The sequence below is a fragment of the Gossypium raimondii genome, chromosome 8 (genome assembly GCF_025698545.1).
Source record: "Gossypium raimondii isolate GPD5lz chromosome 8, ASM2569854v1, whole genome shotgun sequence".
Lineage (NCBI taxonomy): Eukaryota > Viridiplantae > Streptophyta > Magnoliopsida > Malvales > Malvaceae > Gossypium > Gossypium raimondii.
In genome coordinates, this window is record NC_068572.1 from 45,424,757 (window position 1) to 45,441,495 (window position 16,739).

General features: G+C 33.2%; 2 protein-coding genes across 3 annotated transcripts; one reads left to right on the forward strand and one right to left on the reverse strand.

The window, feature by feature from the left end:
* Window positions 1-11,152: 11,152 nt before the first annotated feature.
* On the forward strand, window positions 11,153-14,023 carry LOC105791638 (AT-hook motif nuclear-localized protein 1). Of its 2 annotated transcripts, none has more exons than XM_012619801.2 (6): window positions 11,153-11,330; window positions 11,846-12,271; window positions 12,447-12,514; window positions 12,656-12,787; window positions 13,210-13,371; window positions 13,586-14,023. In XM_012619801.2, the coding sequence occupies exons 2-6, from the start codon at window positions 11,911-11,913 to the stop codon at window positions 13,871-13,873; spliced, it is 1,011 nt and encodes a 336-aa protein (XP_012475255.1). In that variant the 5' UTR covers window positions 11,153-11,330; window positions 11,846-11,910; the 3' UTR covers window positions 13,874-14,023. The 2 variants fall into 2 exon arrangements, with proteins under 2 accessions (XP_012475255.1, XP_012475256.1); XM_012619802.2 differs by lacking the exon at window positions 11,153-11,330 and adding an exon at window positions 11,444-11,707.
* Window positions 14,024-14,052: 29 nt separating this feature from the next.
* On the reverse strand, window positions 14,053-15,057 carry LOC105791640 (protein cornichon homolog 4). The gene is made up of 3 exons (XM_012619803.2): window positions 14,769-15,057; window positions 14,521-14,690; window positions 14,053-14,443 (listed from the first exon to the last, which is right to left on the reverse strand). Exons 1-3 carry the CDS (start codon window positions 14,838-14,840, stop codon window positions 14,380-14,382), a joined length of 306 nt encoding a protein of 101 aa, XP_012475257.1. The 5' UTR covers window positions 14,841-15,057; the 3' UTR covers window positions 14,053-14,379.
* Window positions 15,058-16,739: the final 1,682 nt, after the last annotated feature.

Consider the following 16,739-nt stretch of genomic DNA (forward strand, 5'->3'; position numbering starts at 1 on the left):
TAGATTTAAAACGAAGAAATTGTCACACGGACAAAAATTTTACATTTTCATATAAAATTCAAACATTATTTGTCTGTTTTGAAACGGGTGAATTTTGATCACAATATAATTTACGTTAGATTAAAAATAATTAATATAATATAAAATATAGTCTTTAAAACGGGTTTTTTACAATAATATTATAAAAAATTAAAAATTTACCAAAATATTATAACTTTTTTATTTACCAAAATATATACTTTTTATTTACCAAAATATATCAAAAAACCAAAAAAACACGCAAAAAAAGTCGATCGATGTGATAATTATCGGTCACGCCAATGGAATTAAGCGGCACCAAAGGTGCCAAAACCATTAGCGGCACCGATTAATAATAGGGGGTCGGTGGTGGGGGCAAAAGGAGGAAAGAAAGAAAGAAAGAGAGAAAGAAAGGAAGAAAGGAGAGGAAGAAAGAAAAGAAGGAAAGAAAGGAAAGGAGAAGAGAAAAAGAAAGAAAGAAGAAGAAGAAAAGGAAAAGAGAAGAAAAAGAAAGAAAAAGGAAAGAAAAGGAAATGAGAAGAGAAAAAAGAAGAAGAAGAGGGAAGGAAGGAAAAAAAGAAAAAAAGGTAATTTTATTTATAAATTTAAATTTTTGTAATATTTGAATATTTAAAATTTATGTTATTTCATTATAGTTATTTTATTACTTTATTTAGCATATATATTTTATGAAATATGTTTAGAAAGAAAAATAATGGTATGTACATTGTATGTTGATTAGGATTTTCTTTATGAAATTTATTTAGGAATTTGAAATTAAAATTTTAGGAAAATAACATTAAAAGTAAAATGACAAAGAAGTATGTTTAAGAAAACATAAAATACGAAAAAGAAAAACGGAATTGTATATTTATCGAAAATAATAAAATGCGGAAAAATGCGAAAAATGCACATGTAATAGATTTCAAACATAATAAATTGAAATAATGTAAAATTATAAAATAAAAATTATGATATTTTAAAAAATAAAATACGGATAAAAAATACGAACAAATGGTCAAGTAAGAGTGTATTAGAAATTTTTTAAAAATTGAGAAATAATTTATACAAATAATTGAAACAAATGTCTTGAAATAATATAAAATTATAAAATAATAATACGAAAATAATATAGTTTTATTGAAAGTAATAAAAATCGGAACAATAATAATACGACCAAAGGGCAGGAGAAAGGGTTTATTGCAGCTTTTTTAGCAAAATATTACAAAAAAAAAAAACCAAAATTTTATAAACTTTTTCTTTATTTACCAAAATAATAGAGGAAAAAAAAAGGGTGATGTAGGGGAAAAAAGGGTGATGGAGGGAAAAAAAAGGCAGCACAAATATGTGGCTAATTAGCTTTTAATCGCTGCTTATTTATTATTTTCTTTTATTCCCCCTTAACACACTAAATTAATAAATTTCAAACATGATGCACTGAAATAATGTAAAATTATAAAAGACTAAGTTTATGATATTTTTAAACTAATAAAATACGGAGAAAAAATACGAACAAATGGCGAAGTAAGAGTGTATTACTAACTTTTATAAAATTCAGAAATAATTAATACAAAATATTTCAAAGAAAATGTACGAAATAATATAAAACAATAAAATACGAGAATAATATATTTTTATTTAAAGTAATAAAATCGAGAAAATAATACGAGCAAATGGCAGGGGTAATGTAAAATTTAAATAACACACTAGAGTAATAAATTTCAAACATTATGCACTGAAATAATGTAAAATTATAAAATTAGAAATTATGATATTTTTTAAAGTAATAAAATGCGAAGAAAAAAATACGAATAAATGGCCGAAGTAAGATTTATTTACTAACTTTTTTTTCAACTTGCAGGCATCGCAATGGCTCGATTGATACGAACCGATATTAGACACATATCTGATGCAGCTAATAACGTGGTATGATTTATTATTTGTTAATCAGGAGTTCTATTTATTTAAAAACGATATGCGCAGTATATACAAATAAATTATGTTATCGTGATATTTTTTCTATAATTTTATACTATCAGGACTCATTCCGAGTATTAAGGGGCCGTGTCAATGCTTTAAAGATAGCTCCGGATGCACGATTTATGCCGTACCTGGAGCTAGCCGGATTTGGGTCAGTAGCGATGATCCGGTCCTCGGACTTGCGGTTTGATTTATTATCTGCGCTAGTCGAGCGGTGGCGTCCGGAGACCCATACTTTCCATTTTCCGTGCGGGGAGTGCACAGTGACCTTGGAGGATGTTGCAGTGCAGCTTGGGCTCCCAATTGACGGGAGCCCTGTAACGGGAGTATCTTCATTCACGGATCCGGCTGCAGTTTGCTATCAATTCCTAGGAGAGTCACCAGAGGATGGTGATAAATATTTTTCCGGCATAAAATTTACATGGCTAAAAGGCAAAATATGTGGATTATCAGCGACCGCCAGTGAAGGTGAGCTGATGTGCGCTGCTCGAGCGTACATCATGCATACAATAGGGGCAGTACTCATGCCTGATGTAAACGGCGACATTGTGCATTTGTCATACTTGCCCCTGCTAGCTGATTTCTCTACTACTAGATCGTACAGCTGGGGTTCTGCCGTTCTAGCAACGCTGTACCGAGAGCTTTGTCGGGCGACAAAGCCGCAAGTTAAAGACATCGGCGGATGCCTCATACTGCTGCAGTCATGGGCGCTTTATCGGATGCCGTTTTTGGCACGCGTTAGTCACCAACCCTATCTGTATCCACTGCCACTCAGGTGATAAAAATATTACAAATTATCATTATTTGTCCCGAATAATATATATGGCAATGTTACCAACCCTAAACCGAATACTTATTTTTATAGGTGGACGACCCGTCCAGGTATCGGGAAGTCGAGTGATGTCCCGATATATCACCTCAGGATTGAACAGCATGCCCGGGAAAGGGTAAGTTGCTATTCTATTATTAATGACATCTATTTTATTTCTATAACTTACTCACATGTTATCGGTCTAACTCGTTACAATGTTATTACTCATGCAGTTTATATGGATGCCGTACCGAAGGCCGCAAATTGCAAATGTTGTACCCTCGTCCGTACTCGTTGATTCCCACATATGGTGTACTAACACACCAATAATAAATTTCAACGTCGTCGAGTGGTATCACGGCGATCTAGTACTTCGGCAGTTTAGGTGCATCCAACCTATCCCGGATCCGCCGTGCCAGTTGGGGGATGATCACGGCTTGACAAAAAGAGGAAGAGTTCAATTGGACTGTGGAATATATCACTGGAAATACGTCGCACTGTGGAACGATCGATTGTGCCGAATTCCTCAGATGGTTATGGCTACTGACCATCAACCATCATCGGAGTATGCACAATGGTACCATAGCTGCGGGAAGGCGTATTTACTTGGAGCGCAATCGACTGTTATCCCCCTACGTGCAGCAAGTTTGGGGATCGGACGCAGCGAGCGCGCTGGATGTGGAGCCGATGGCATATTATTCTCCGCAACAGGCAGAGCCCGAGCAGGACCCCCAGCCAGACCCCGGACAATCACAGTTAAATATGGATTCACATGACTATCGTTCGGATTCGGTGGGCGGTGAATATTATCCGAGCTTCGCACAGGGCGAATACGCCTACGACTTTGAACTGTTTGGATCCCCCTGGTCGCAGTACGGCATGCCCGACCCGTCCGACACGTATCCGCAGCATTATAGGACTCATGATGGTTTAAGTTCGTCGGCGGCGAACGAGCAACATGACCTTTCCTTTACGTTTTCCACGCCCCCACCTGCGGATGATGAGGATGTTAGTCGTCGCCCAGGCCGTGAGCGTCGACCTCTGTGTAGGTATACCCCCCGGACAACACCATCGAACCATCAAATTTAAGGGTTTAATGCACTTTTTCCATAAACGGCATATTTGTATTTTAGTTATTGCTTACTTCTGAATTTTATGTATAAATATCCATTGCCACGACTTTTTTCATTATATTAAAGCTCAATCAAATGATGAATGCCTCTATTTTCGATATAGTCTTAATAATTCCACAACGTTCACATGGTTTTTTTTTAACATTTAAATGCTAATGTTACAATTTGGATACAATTTAAGCGTAAGCATAAGCCGAATAAAAAAATCGATATAATCTTAAAATTACCTTTTATAACAATATACATAAATATTTTATAACTTTAGCTCAATTTCGCCCCGATCCCGATGACTGCCCGATATGAAAGTTTCGGTTAGGGCATTTATTCCGGCTATGACCACTTAACCTACGTATTCCACAACGCTTTCCGTCAGATTTCTCCCTAATGTCCATCTCATTACGGATTCGCTTGATCATGACGACCCTTGGATTCCTCTGTAGCCTCGTGCTGGAGAAGCTCGAAAGTGATCGGCGGCACCTCCCACGTAGATAGGTCCGAGAGGACGGGGAACTCATTCTCCCAGACACGCAATGTGTGCTCTAGCGTGTACACATCATCGACATATTGTTCAGCATCAAGGTTGACTTTAGCACATGCTGCCACGACATGCGCAGAGGGATAATGAAGTGTTTGAACTTCACTTCATCGTCCGCTCATTAGGAGATCAACTCCATATGACCTAGTTCCACGACCGATGTTCTCAGTAACTCGAAACATTTCCAGTCGTCGTGAATATATTTCCACGTTCATTGACCTCGCCAACCGACGGTTTACGACCATTGCTTCCCTCACATGTTCGACAAACACATGCCCCGCCTGAATCTGGTCAACTTGTTGCCCCCCATTCTTGGCATCAACGTAGCCAACCTGTAGAAAGTAGCAGAAAATACAGATGCAATCAGAAGATGATGTGTTTTCAACAAGACAGCGTTGATCCCCTCGACTAAGTTTGTGGTCATATGGCCATAACGAAAGCCCTCGTCAAAACTTTGAGCCCACTGCCACGGTTCCATTGTGCGCAACCATTGCCGGAAAGATGTGTTTGTCTGTCCCTCCATGTCACTCTCAAGTCGGTTAATTCTTTGCCGAAAAATATGTGGCTCTAACTCGTACGCTGCATACGTATTCCCAAAAAATAAGTTCTAGTAAGTCGATAACATCAAACATTACAACTTAGATTGCAAATATAAGGTTATCATTTACCCATTGCCACGACTTGTCTCTTCCAGTCTGCATTCTTGTAATCTTTATGGAAGTTTGATGCAATGTGACGAATACAGTAAACGGATCTCCATGGCACACCGGAACGCCTAATAGCTGCAATTAAACCCTTCCCTCTATCGGAGATGATGCAAATGTTATCGTTCCTAATAACATACCTCCGTAGATTTGTGAGGAAGAATTCCCAAGACTCCATGTTCTCTTTATCCACGATAGCAAATGTTATCGGGAGCACGTTTCTGTTACCATCTTGCGCAACTGCAAGAAGTAGTATCTGTGTATATTTTCCATACAACCAGGTCCCATCCACTTGCACAAGTGGCTTGCAGTGGGGAAATGCTCGCACACATGGATCGAACGTCCAGAACATCCGATGGAAAATCCTTTTTGCCGGTTGTAACTGCACATTCGGGCCGTAATATGGACTTGTCTGCAACTCAATCACAGTCCCCGGTACGTACTCCCGCATAGCAACTATCCAACCTTGAAGCTCGTTATACGACGAATCGTAATCCCCATACAGTTGCTCCATCACCATCTGTTTAGCTACTCATGCCTTTCGATATGAGAATCGATACTGGAATCGTGCTTGCATTTTCGCAATGAGTATCGAAACTCTAATGGTCGGCATATCCTTCACCATTAGCATGATACACGTACAAATTGTTTTCAAATCAAGTTTTCCATGATCTTCTGTCATACGTGTTGATGTGCATATATGAGGACCAACAAATTTTTGTATCTCCCATATCTGAGAACTTCTAATGAATGCAACAGACGCGCCAATTGCGACCTTCTCTTTGCCTTCCAACAATCCCAACATATATTGTCGGAGTAGAGACGGAGACTTTGTAATCCAATCGATATCTTCATGTCATGTCTGTTTAATGGCATATACGCACTCTTCTTTACAGCTAAATCTCTGGCCTATGAATAACTCATCATCATCAGATGTTACGGCCAGCCAGTGAGAATGAAATATTTCAGGGTACTCCGGAAACTCAGATACATACGCTGCGTCGGGGTCTATGAGCGACATGTGTGGCCCAGGATTATTGTGTATCACAATACGCCGCATCTGCTCCCCGACCGAAGAAGCGTTAATGCCTTCATCGTTGTTGACATCTTCAGCATCAATATCATCAGGTACATCGTCCACATCGAGATCAGCGTCACTATCGACTTCTTCATCCCAATGATCGCCACCACCTTCTTCTTCGCCGGCACCTTCTTCTTCACCACCAACCATGTCAACATCGGGTGTAATATTCAGGTCGATACCAATCTCACCCATAGTTGATTCACTATCAACGTATGATATTGGAGCCACCATCCGCGGTTCTTCAGCCCCGTCTTCTTCATCAGATGCATTTTGCTCCATACCGACTAACTCAGCAAATAAGTGAATCGGTGCATTCTTTTCACTCCCATTCCCACAGTAGAGATCGACTATTGTCTCCACGTCTTCATCGTCTACAAGTTCCATTTCGACGAATTTGACCGGATTTGTCGAAACTGGAAACTTGTAGAAAATTTTTGATATCCTTCTCCCACAACGTCTATGGATTTTTGCATTAATCCTTGCCTTCATTTCATCGACCGATACATTTCTATTAAATCTCATTGCTATTTGTTGCGGACAGTCAAATACACATCCAACACTTGTTGTCAATATGACTCCATCGAAATAAATGCATACAAGAAACTTAGCATACATCTTCAATATTTAATCTGTAAAAAAACAAACAAAATCTCATAAAAAATCTCAAACAGTAATGAATTACTTAAAAAATTTATACTCAAAATAATACACAAAATAATACACACTAAAATTATTAATTTTACTAAAATAATAACTAACTAACTAACTAACTATAATAATAATACTAGTTTTTACTAACTAGTTTATTTTCAGAATAAAAATAATAAGTAACCATAATAATAATACTAGTTTTCTACTAACAATAATATTACTAAGTTACATCTTAATACATTAATAACATCTTAATACTAACAACAACAACAACAACAATAATAATAATAATAATACTAACTAATACTTTTATTTTGAGTTTTATTAATCTTAATAACTAAACTAAAACAAAAATATTACAAAATATACAAAATAATAACAACAATATAATCAATTATTTTAAAAAAACCTCCTTTTCTCCTCTTTTCTCTCTTTCTCTCTTTTCGCGCCAACTCTTCTTCTTCTTTTTTTTTTTGATTTTCTCTCTTCAATTTGGATGAGGTCGTATTTATAATACGAGTGGTGCCGCCAGTTAGTATGGCACCATTGGTGCCGCCAATGGTTTTGGCACCTTTGGTGCCGCCAATTCCATTGGCGTGACCAGTTAATTGTCACATCGTTCTGATTTTTTTTTGATTTTTTTGATATATTTTGGTAAATAAATTTTTTTTATACATTTTGGTAAATAAAAAAATTATAATATTTTAGTAAATTTTTATTTTTTATAATATTATTGTAAAAAACCCTCTTTAAAACTTAAAAAATAGCTTTAATAAAAATGATAAAGTATATTAGATTTAGTGAGAGGCATGTGCACCAATGGCAACGTGGCACTCTCTCAAACAAGGGATACCTCGGACAAGTATAAATTTTTACATGATCCACCGAACTTAGGTCAGGATTTTATTTGACTGTGTCGCGCATGACACTTCTTAATTCTTACACCTCTGACAAGCGTTCTGTCTATCTTGCCCTTATTTATTGACTTTGAATATAGTAATTAAAATTTAAACTTCCCAAATAATTTCTGCAAAGCAATCGCGTGCCGTATTATTAATATTCAATAAAGGGATTTCAGTTTGGTTGGATCAATTTTAAAGTTTTAATGGTTTCAATTTAATTTTATCTATATATTTAAAAGTTGAATTATATACAAATATTTAAATAAAATATTTATTTTTATCTCGTAAAATAGTTAAAATTAATTACAAAGAGATAAGAGAGGTTATGAGTAGCTTCAAACATCATTTGTATCCAAAATAAAATATTTATTTGTACTTTATAAAAAAGTTTAAATTAATTATAAATTAATAAAATATAAAATTCAAATTGATTTAGTTAATTAGTACTCCATAAATTGTCAAAACACCATAATTCAAGTTAGAGCTAAGTGAAAAAAATCGATGAATTAAAAGGTTTAATGACAAATTTGATCACTAATATTTGCATGTTTTGTCAAAATGGTCCTAATTGTATTTTTAACTATCAACATTTGTTTCTTTTTTCAATATGCTTTTTCTAACAAATTTAATGAAAGTACCGTACAAAAGTTAACAGGATGATGTAGAATTTCATATGTAGAATATTTTTAATGAGACGTAATTTATTACTTAGATAATCCAATAAGATAATTACATATAAAAATAAAAATAATTAAATAATATATTAAATTAAAAATAACTCTTAATTTAAAGAAAATAAACTTAATTATCTAAACGAAATTAATTCAAGAGAAAAACTTTCCAATAAACAAACATATAAAAGATTGAAACCTTTTGAAAGAAAAGAAAAATTGAAACTTAAAATTTATTCATTAAATCATTAGAAAAACATATTGAAAAAAGGTTAATGGTCAAAAAGCTCAAAAATGCAATTAGGGTCATTTTGACAAAACATGTAAACATTAGTGGCCAAATTTATCATTAAGCCAATCAAAACTAATAAACTAAAGTGTTTGCACGGTTTTGGAATAAAAGTTAAAATTTATCAATTACCAGAAACTAATTTGATTCTATTTTTAATTAATTTTAATTATTTTATAATAAAATAAATATTTTATATTTAAAATAGGAAAAATAACTTAATTTTTTAAAAATAATATGGACTTCTTGATTATTTTTATTTTAGATTTAAGGGTGCAAAAAGCCCTCAAACTTAAAAAAAAAAGCAATTAAGCCCCTACTTTTTTTTGCACTCATTTGGGTACTTAAACTTTCAAAATGCATCAAAAAGACCCTCAAACCTTTTCAAAATAAAAATTAAGCCCCTACTGTTTTTTTGCACTCAATTAGATACTTGAACTTTTAAAATGCATCAAAAAGACTCTCAAACTTTAAAAAAAATTTAAGCCCTTCTTTTATTAAAAATTAGAAAAAATTAAAATCAATAAAAGCTAATTAAATTTTAATATAAAATTTAAAATATTAAAATTATTAAAATATATAAAATCGTAAAAATATATAAAAATTTTAAAATTTTATAAAAATTATAAAAATTATAAAATATATAGAAATATAAAAATTATAAAATTTTATAAAGTCGTAAGAAAATTATACAAAATGTAAAGAAATATAAATTTCATAAAAAATTTATAAAATTATCGTACCAAAAGAAACAATTTATAATTTTTCTATAACTTTTATTGATTTTTATTTTTATTATTTTTGCCACATGTCATCTTGTGTTGCGATATATGATGACTTTAATTGAAAAAACTAGGGTGGTTAAATTTTTTATGATTTTTATAAATTTTGCAAATTTTTATTCTTTTATGATTTTTATAAAAAATTCTAATCTTTAATAAATTTTAATTTTATTAAAATTTAGTAAATTTTCTAAAATTTATTAATTATTAATTATTTTCTAATTTTAATAAGAGTAGGGCTTAATTGTTTTTTGAAAAATTTTGAGGGTCTTTTTGATGCATTTTAAAAGTTCAAGTACCCAATTGAATGAAAAAAAGACAGGGGCTTAATTGCTTTTTTTGAAGAAGTTTGAGGGTTTTTTTAATGCATTTTGAAAGTTCAAGTGCTTAATTGAGTGCAAAAAAAAAAGAGAGAGAGAGAGACTTAATTATTTCTTTTGAAAAGTTTGAGGGTTTTTTACTGCCTTAAACATTTATTTAATTAAGAACTTATATATTTTCTTTTATAAATATGAAAAAACTAAGAACATATTAATTCACCTTACTTGGGTCTTTCTTTCAGCTATATTATCCAATCATATTCTACCGTTACATAAACACTTTTCACCTGCTAGTGACGTGATCATTACTCGACCACCAAGGCTCATAATTACCACGAGGGAAATCAGAAGGCGCCAACCAATCAATAAAACAAAGAAGCTCCGATTTTGATTGGCTCGACAAAGGCATCGGTTTCGTGTATTCCATCAGACCAGAACACAAATCTGGTCCAGTTGTTTTGTAATTTCAAATGGGTCATGTTCATTCTAAATTAGTCCCTATACTTTGGAATCAATTTTATCATTCCATCAATTTAGTGGTTAAATATAAATTCAGATATCAATGGTGTATACTTCAATTTTAAAACACTTGTGCCTAATACATACTCAACTTAGATATAACAATTTTAAAAAACATATAGTGCTATAAAGAAAAATAGAAAGGCCACTCTCTATCACTTTTTAAATATGCTTTACAATATATTTGAGCGTTGGTCGAATGTTTTAATTGATAGCAATGTTTATACTTTGAAAATTGAATTAAAATGTTTTGAAATTAAAAAGCTAATTAAAAACCTGAACCATAATTTGAGGACTTTTGGTGGAAATTAGCCCTTGTTTAAATTTCTAGACTGAAAAAGATAAATAACAAAAGGTGGCAGAACCGTGAATAAGTCAACAAGTCAAGGGCATAATCTAAATAGTCAATTCTTTATTTGACAAACAAGACAAAAAGCAGGTCAGCGGCAATAAAATGGTCGGCCCTTCAACGCTAACTTTGCAGCTTTAAATGGAGGGCACTCACACAAATAATATACTTTTAGGGGGGAAAAATGCTATTTACTCTATTTTCACCCTTATTTATTCCCCTCATCTTTTTGACTAAATTACTGTTTTACCCGGTTTTAGTTTAAAAAAAAAATCAAAATTCAATTTCCGGACGTGAAATTCCTTATTAACCAAAATTTTATATTTAGGGGTAATCAAATTTACCTACTAATTAATAATAATTTAAACCTTAATAAAAAATTCATTTTTTTTTCGTATTTTCACTTTTTCTTTTTCCCTTTGTTCAGACCAGGAATTCAGAAAACAGTTTCTTTCTTTATTTTTTTCTGTTTGGTTGGCTAGAAAAAGATTTTGAAAGTACTTTGCTCCTGGAGAAATGTTAACATGTGTGAGAGGAACAGTGTCAGTGAAGAAATTTCTGGGCTGTATTTATAAGTTACAGGTCATGATCTCTACTTTTAAACATTTTACCTCTCAATTTGTTTAGCATTTTTCTTTATTAACTTTGAGTATTAGCAGCTTCTCTTGTATCTTTACACTTTTTTTTTTTATGATCCTTTTATTTAGAAGTTTTTTAGCTTTTTTCCCCCCTGAAAATGCCTTAGACTTTTTTTTTTTGACAATTTTTGTATAATTTCTCAAAGTTGCTAATTGATGAAACCATTTTAACTTTTTTTTCCCTGAACTTTTGTTGAAAGAGAATAGTAGGGTTTTTATTAGTTGTATTTACTGTGAGCCTTGTCCTCTAGTATTGTTTTTGGTCGGGGTTTTGTCTCTCGACTGGGACCCGTAGAGGGTTCACCGATCGGCTGTGCTTCGGTATGTTGCGGAATTATAGCAAACCGAAGAGTTTGTGCATGGTCTGATTCATTGATAGGAGCATGCTATCACTTGAACTAGAACATTGTATTTATCGTTGGTTTTCTGGTTTTTGATTGATGAATTTCTGTTTTGTAGGTGATTTGGCCTTGAATCTGCAAGTTTTGATATAGTTGTAGTGAATTTCTATTTGCGATATATGCATGGAAACAAATTCAGGTGTTACAGTGATAGGAGCTGAAGCTCCATCAACTTATCATATGGCGCCGAGGACTGAAAATGCTAACCAGATCAGCAGTGGTTTAACACCAGTCGATGGTTTAACACCAGTCGATGTTCCGGCAGTTAGTGTAGGATTAACCGGTAGTACAGAAAAGAAGAAGAGAGGTAGACCTAGAAAATATGGACCAGATGGGAAAATGGCAAGGGCATTGTCACCAATGCCTATTTCCTCATCTGTCCCACCCGGTACAGCTGAGTTTCCAAGTGGAGGAAAGCCAGGGAGAGGGCGAGGCAGTGCTTACCAGATTAAGCATCATAAAGGAATGGACATAGATAATTTAGGTAATAAAATTTGTTTCTTTTAGTTCAAGTTTCAGCATGTTGTTGTTCTAGGTTAGTTTTGCCATGTTATAGATTTGGTAATGTTTCTGGTTTCTGTTTCTAGTAGATCTATGTTAGTTTGACTAGTTTTTTGTGCTTTAACAGCAAAATTCCATATGTGTGTATTGTTTTATAGGTGAGTTGGCCGGCACTTCTGTTGGAACAAATTTTATGCCGCATGTCATCACTGTCAATCCCGGCGAGGTATGTTCCAATGCGGGAAAGAGATAGCTTTTGTTAACTATTGAGGCATTAGGATTCATTTCTTTCATTGTTATCTTAGTCTTGCTTCTTGAACTAAATTTTTTTTCTTACTCCATCTTTCATTTTCTTTGGTGTATTAAGGATGTAACAATGAAGGTGATATCGTTTTCTCAACAAGGACCACGAGCCATTTGCATCCTATCCGCTAACGGAGTGATTTCAAATGTTACACTTCGTCAGCCCGATTCTTCCGGGGGTACGCTTACATATGAGGTTAGGCAAATTAGAAATTACCACTGCATTCCATACTATGCCAAGTTTCCAACAATATTTCTTGTATCTACGATGGGTTTGATGCTATGAACCCATCTGTTAAACGTAAATCATGTGCTAATTTGATGGCTGCACGAATGTTTAATGCATATAAAAATAGACCGGTTTATGAAACTTCTTATCTGGATGGGAATCAAGAAAGTTCGAAGTTAGAAATATTAAAAAAAAAAGAATTTGATAGGATATCGGAAGAGACAATTCTTTAAACTATAGTCTTATTATTGTAGCTGGTACACTGAGGATTTGATCGATGCTCGGCTACAGTTTCTAGGATTTGCCTTAGTAACTAATTGTTCATCTACGGAAAATGAAGATTCTTCTAAGCCTTAAAAGAAACATTAATATGTCCTGTTTGGTTGTAGGGTCGTTTTGAGATACTGTCCTTGTCCGGTTCCTTCATGCCTACTGAAACTCAAGGAACTAGGAGTCGATCTGGAGGGATGAGCGTCTCGTTGGCGAGCCCTGATGGACGCGTTGTAGGTGGAGGCGTAGCAGGCCTTCTCATAGCTGCCAGTCCTGTACAGGTAAGCTTTCTAAAGTTTGATTTTTCCCTTTTGGAACCAAAAGACCAAGCAATATGCAGTGATCCATGACTACGAGAACAAGATTTTGCATCAGTGAACAAGCTGACTTGTGTCGGAATCTTGGAAAACCGGCATTGATCTTTGGTCATTCTAGCATTTTCCGGTATCTTGCGGTCATGAAACACAATGTCTAATCTTTTTGTCGAATTATCAGGTTGTCATAGGAAGTTTTGTACCAGGCAACCAGCACGACCAAAAGTCCAAGAAGCAGAAAAATGAGTCCTTACCAGCAACTCTTGCACCAAACCCAGCCACAGTCGATTTACCTGCATCGAATGCAGAAAAAGAGGACGGCATCGGTGTGCAACATTCACAACAAAATTCCAATACCCTGAAACAAAACTTTGCTACTACTGCTAGTTTCAGAACAGAAAATTGGGCCAACATACAGGAGCCAAGAAATTCAGCCACTGATATCAACATTTCTTTGCCTGCAGTTTAATTTTATAACTTAACAAATCATTCATGTCTTAATGTAGGATAAAGTAATTTCCTGACATTCACCTAGGTTTTAATTTTTCAGACATGACATAGACAATATATGTTTTTTATTCTGAAGTTTTTAATTTAATTTAAAATGTGTGGTTTGTAATCTCATGTTTAACCGTTACAGATTCTTAATATGACGTGTCCAAGTAAGGCATTAATAAAATCCTGAATAAAAATAAAGCAGAGGTGTGCACAGGGGAATTAAAGAAAGACACCTAAACATGATTCTCTCATATAAGATATGAAGTGCAGAAAAGAGAAAGGAACCTGTTTTAACATTGGTGGAATTATTCACCAAACTCTGTTTTAACAATCATCAATTCCTACAGTACAAAGCAACCTGAAAAGAGATGAAGGGAATCCCTTGAGAAAAGAAAAAGGCCAAATTATAATGATATCAAAATGATGGTAAATTACCCAGATAGAAAAACAACAAAAATGAGTATAACATAGCCAAATTTAAGAAGTCGTTGCTTCTTTTCCGAGTTCAGCTACATCAACCAAGTGCCTTTTCGATCTGTACCTGTTCATTTCATTTTCAAACATCACATTTTCTTTCCTTTTTTCTTTTTACCAACAAATGCACAAACAACAACTTACAATTCGAAATTGTAGTGTAAATTCGGGAGTGACATGAAACACAAAAAACCTTGCCCTGTCGCTGTACACACAAAACAGAAAACAGCTTGTACTACGAACTCCGGCACGACAACCTTGTTTATCCGTGCCGCCAAATCAAGTAAAGGGTCCAAATCCGCAAAACACATCAGCTGCAACCATTTTTTTTAAATTTATATCTTCTACTCTTGTTTTTAAAGAATAAAAAAAGGAAAGCGAAACTGACTGACCTGATAACCTATAAGGGCGAGAAGAGCTATGAGGACGAAGAAGGTGATGAGACCTACGAACAAACTCGCCATCGCCTTCTTCTTCCTCCTTCCCTCCGTCGCGGAAATCTCAATCTCTGTTTCTTTGTTTTGTAAAAAATAATAAATCAATAAATAAATCTAATTTTAATAATTAATTACACAGGCAACTTCAATGCCGCCAAAAGGGGCTGTTGGTGGCAATGGCATTGGTTGTGGATTCAGAACTTAGGAGAAATACTGTGCCAGTTTACTAATTTTAACTGCTATTTTTTTCATTCGGTTAAAACATTAAAGAAGAAGAAGAAGAAAATACCTATATTTTTAATTTCTTTAAATAATTCTTTACCTTCTTTTCTCAATGTCAACTAATTAGAAAATTTATTTTTGTTCAACTTAATTATAAATTTGTACTGTTCAAAAATATATTTAATTTTTCTTGAAACTTATCAGAAAGATAAACGTTTTTTTCTTTTTAAAAAGAGAGATGGCATTGCAAAATTTAAAAGAAAAAGTAATATTTCAAATAAAGAAAGTAAACAGGCTTTTTAAATCTTTTGAAAAAAAACTCAGGTTCGATTCAATTTAATCTTTTAAAACTGAAATATTTCACAATAATAGTAATATTTATTTTTCTAGTATTAATCCCAGTTGAACTGTTATCACTTATATATATATATATATATATATATATATAAATTATTTAGATTTTTTAACTTAAATTGTTGTTTAACCTACTAAATAAATCTTGATAAACAATAAAAATGTCACTAAACTATTAATTTTTTAATTTAGTCACTAAATTTTTAGAAACCAAATATTTTCATCACTCAAAGTTGATTTGGGTTTTATTATTATTATTTCTAATAACAAATTTAGCTCTTCAATGTTAACACGTTATATCAATTTGATCCTAAATATAAAATATTCAACAAATTTAGCCTTCAAGATTTACAAACTTTGCCATTTTAGTTCAAATTCCAGAAAGTTCACATAATTTTACCTATAACTAAACAATTTGTTTCCGTAAATTTATCTTTTGTTTTAGGGTAAACTACCAAAATAGTCACTTTTGTTTGGCTCAAGTTACATTTTAGTTACTTATGTTTGAAATGCTACGTTTTAGTCACTTATGTTATCACGTTGTAACATTTTAGTCATTGAGCCGTTAGTTTACATTAACGTGTAACGATGAAAGCGATGTGTACGTTAAATCATCATTTCAAACAAAATTCTAGGTTAATTTATACAATCGGTCCTCATATTTTTTCGTTTGGAGCAATTTAATTTTTTTCTTTTATGTTTTTAACTTTCTTTCTTTTCCATTCTCTTATGCTTCTCCTTTGTTTTCCTCCTTCTCCATTTCTTTCAACATAGTTTTTCTATGTTTTATTTTTTGAACAATTTAATTTTTTCGAGTGAGGCGAGCTTGTGGGCTAGTTACAAATGGAAAGCATAGAAAAACTATGTTAAAAGAAATGAAGAAGGGAGGAAAATAGAGGGAGAAGCATAAGAGAATGGAAAAAAAAGTTAGAAGAACAGAAAAGAAAAATTTTAAATTGTTGAAAATGAAAAAAAATAGGAACCAATTGTAGAATTTAACCTAAAATTTTCGTTTGAAATGATGATTTAACGTGCCACATCAACTTACCGTTACACCATTGTCGACAATTAACGACTCAGTGACTAAAATGTTACAACACGATAACGTAAGTGACTAAAACGTAACATTTCAAACATAAGTGACTAAAATGTAATCTGAATCAAACAAAAGTGACTATTTTGGTAGTTTACCCTTTGTTTTAAAGTTGGAGATGGCAACTTTAGCTCACTTTTTTTTCTTTCTATTTCAAGTATTGAAATTTGTTGTTTGGTGATGTTTATTTATTTATTTATTATAAGTTAGTTGGTTAGTTGTTGCAGAGTTTGCGAGAGATTTGTTATCAACTTTGC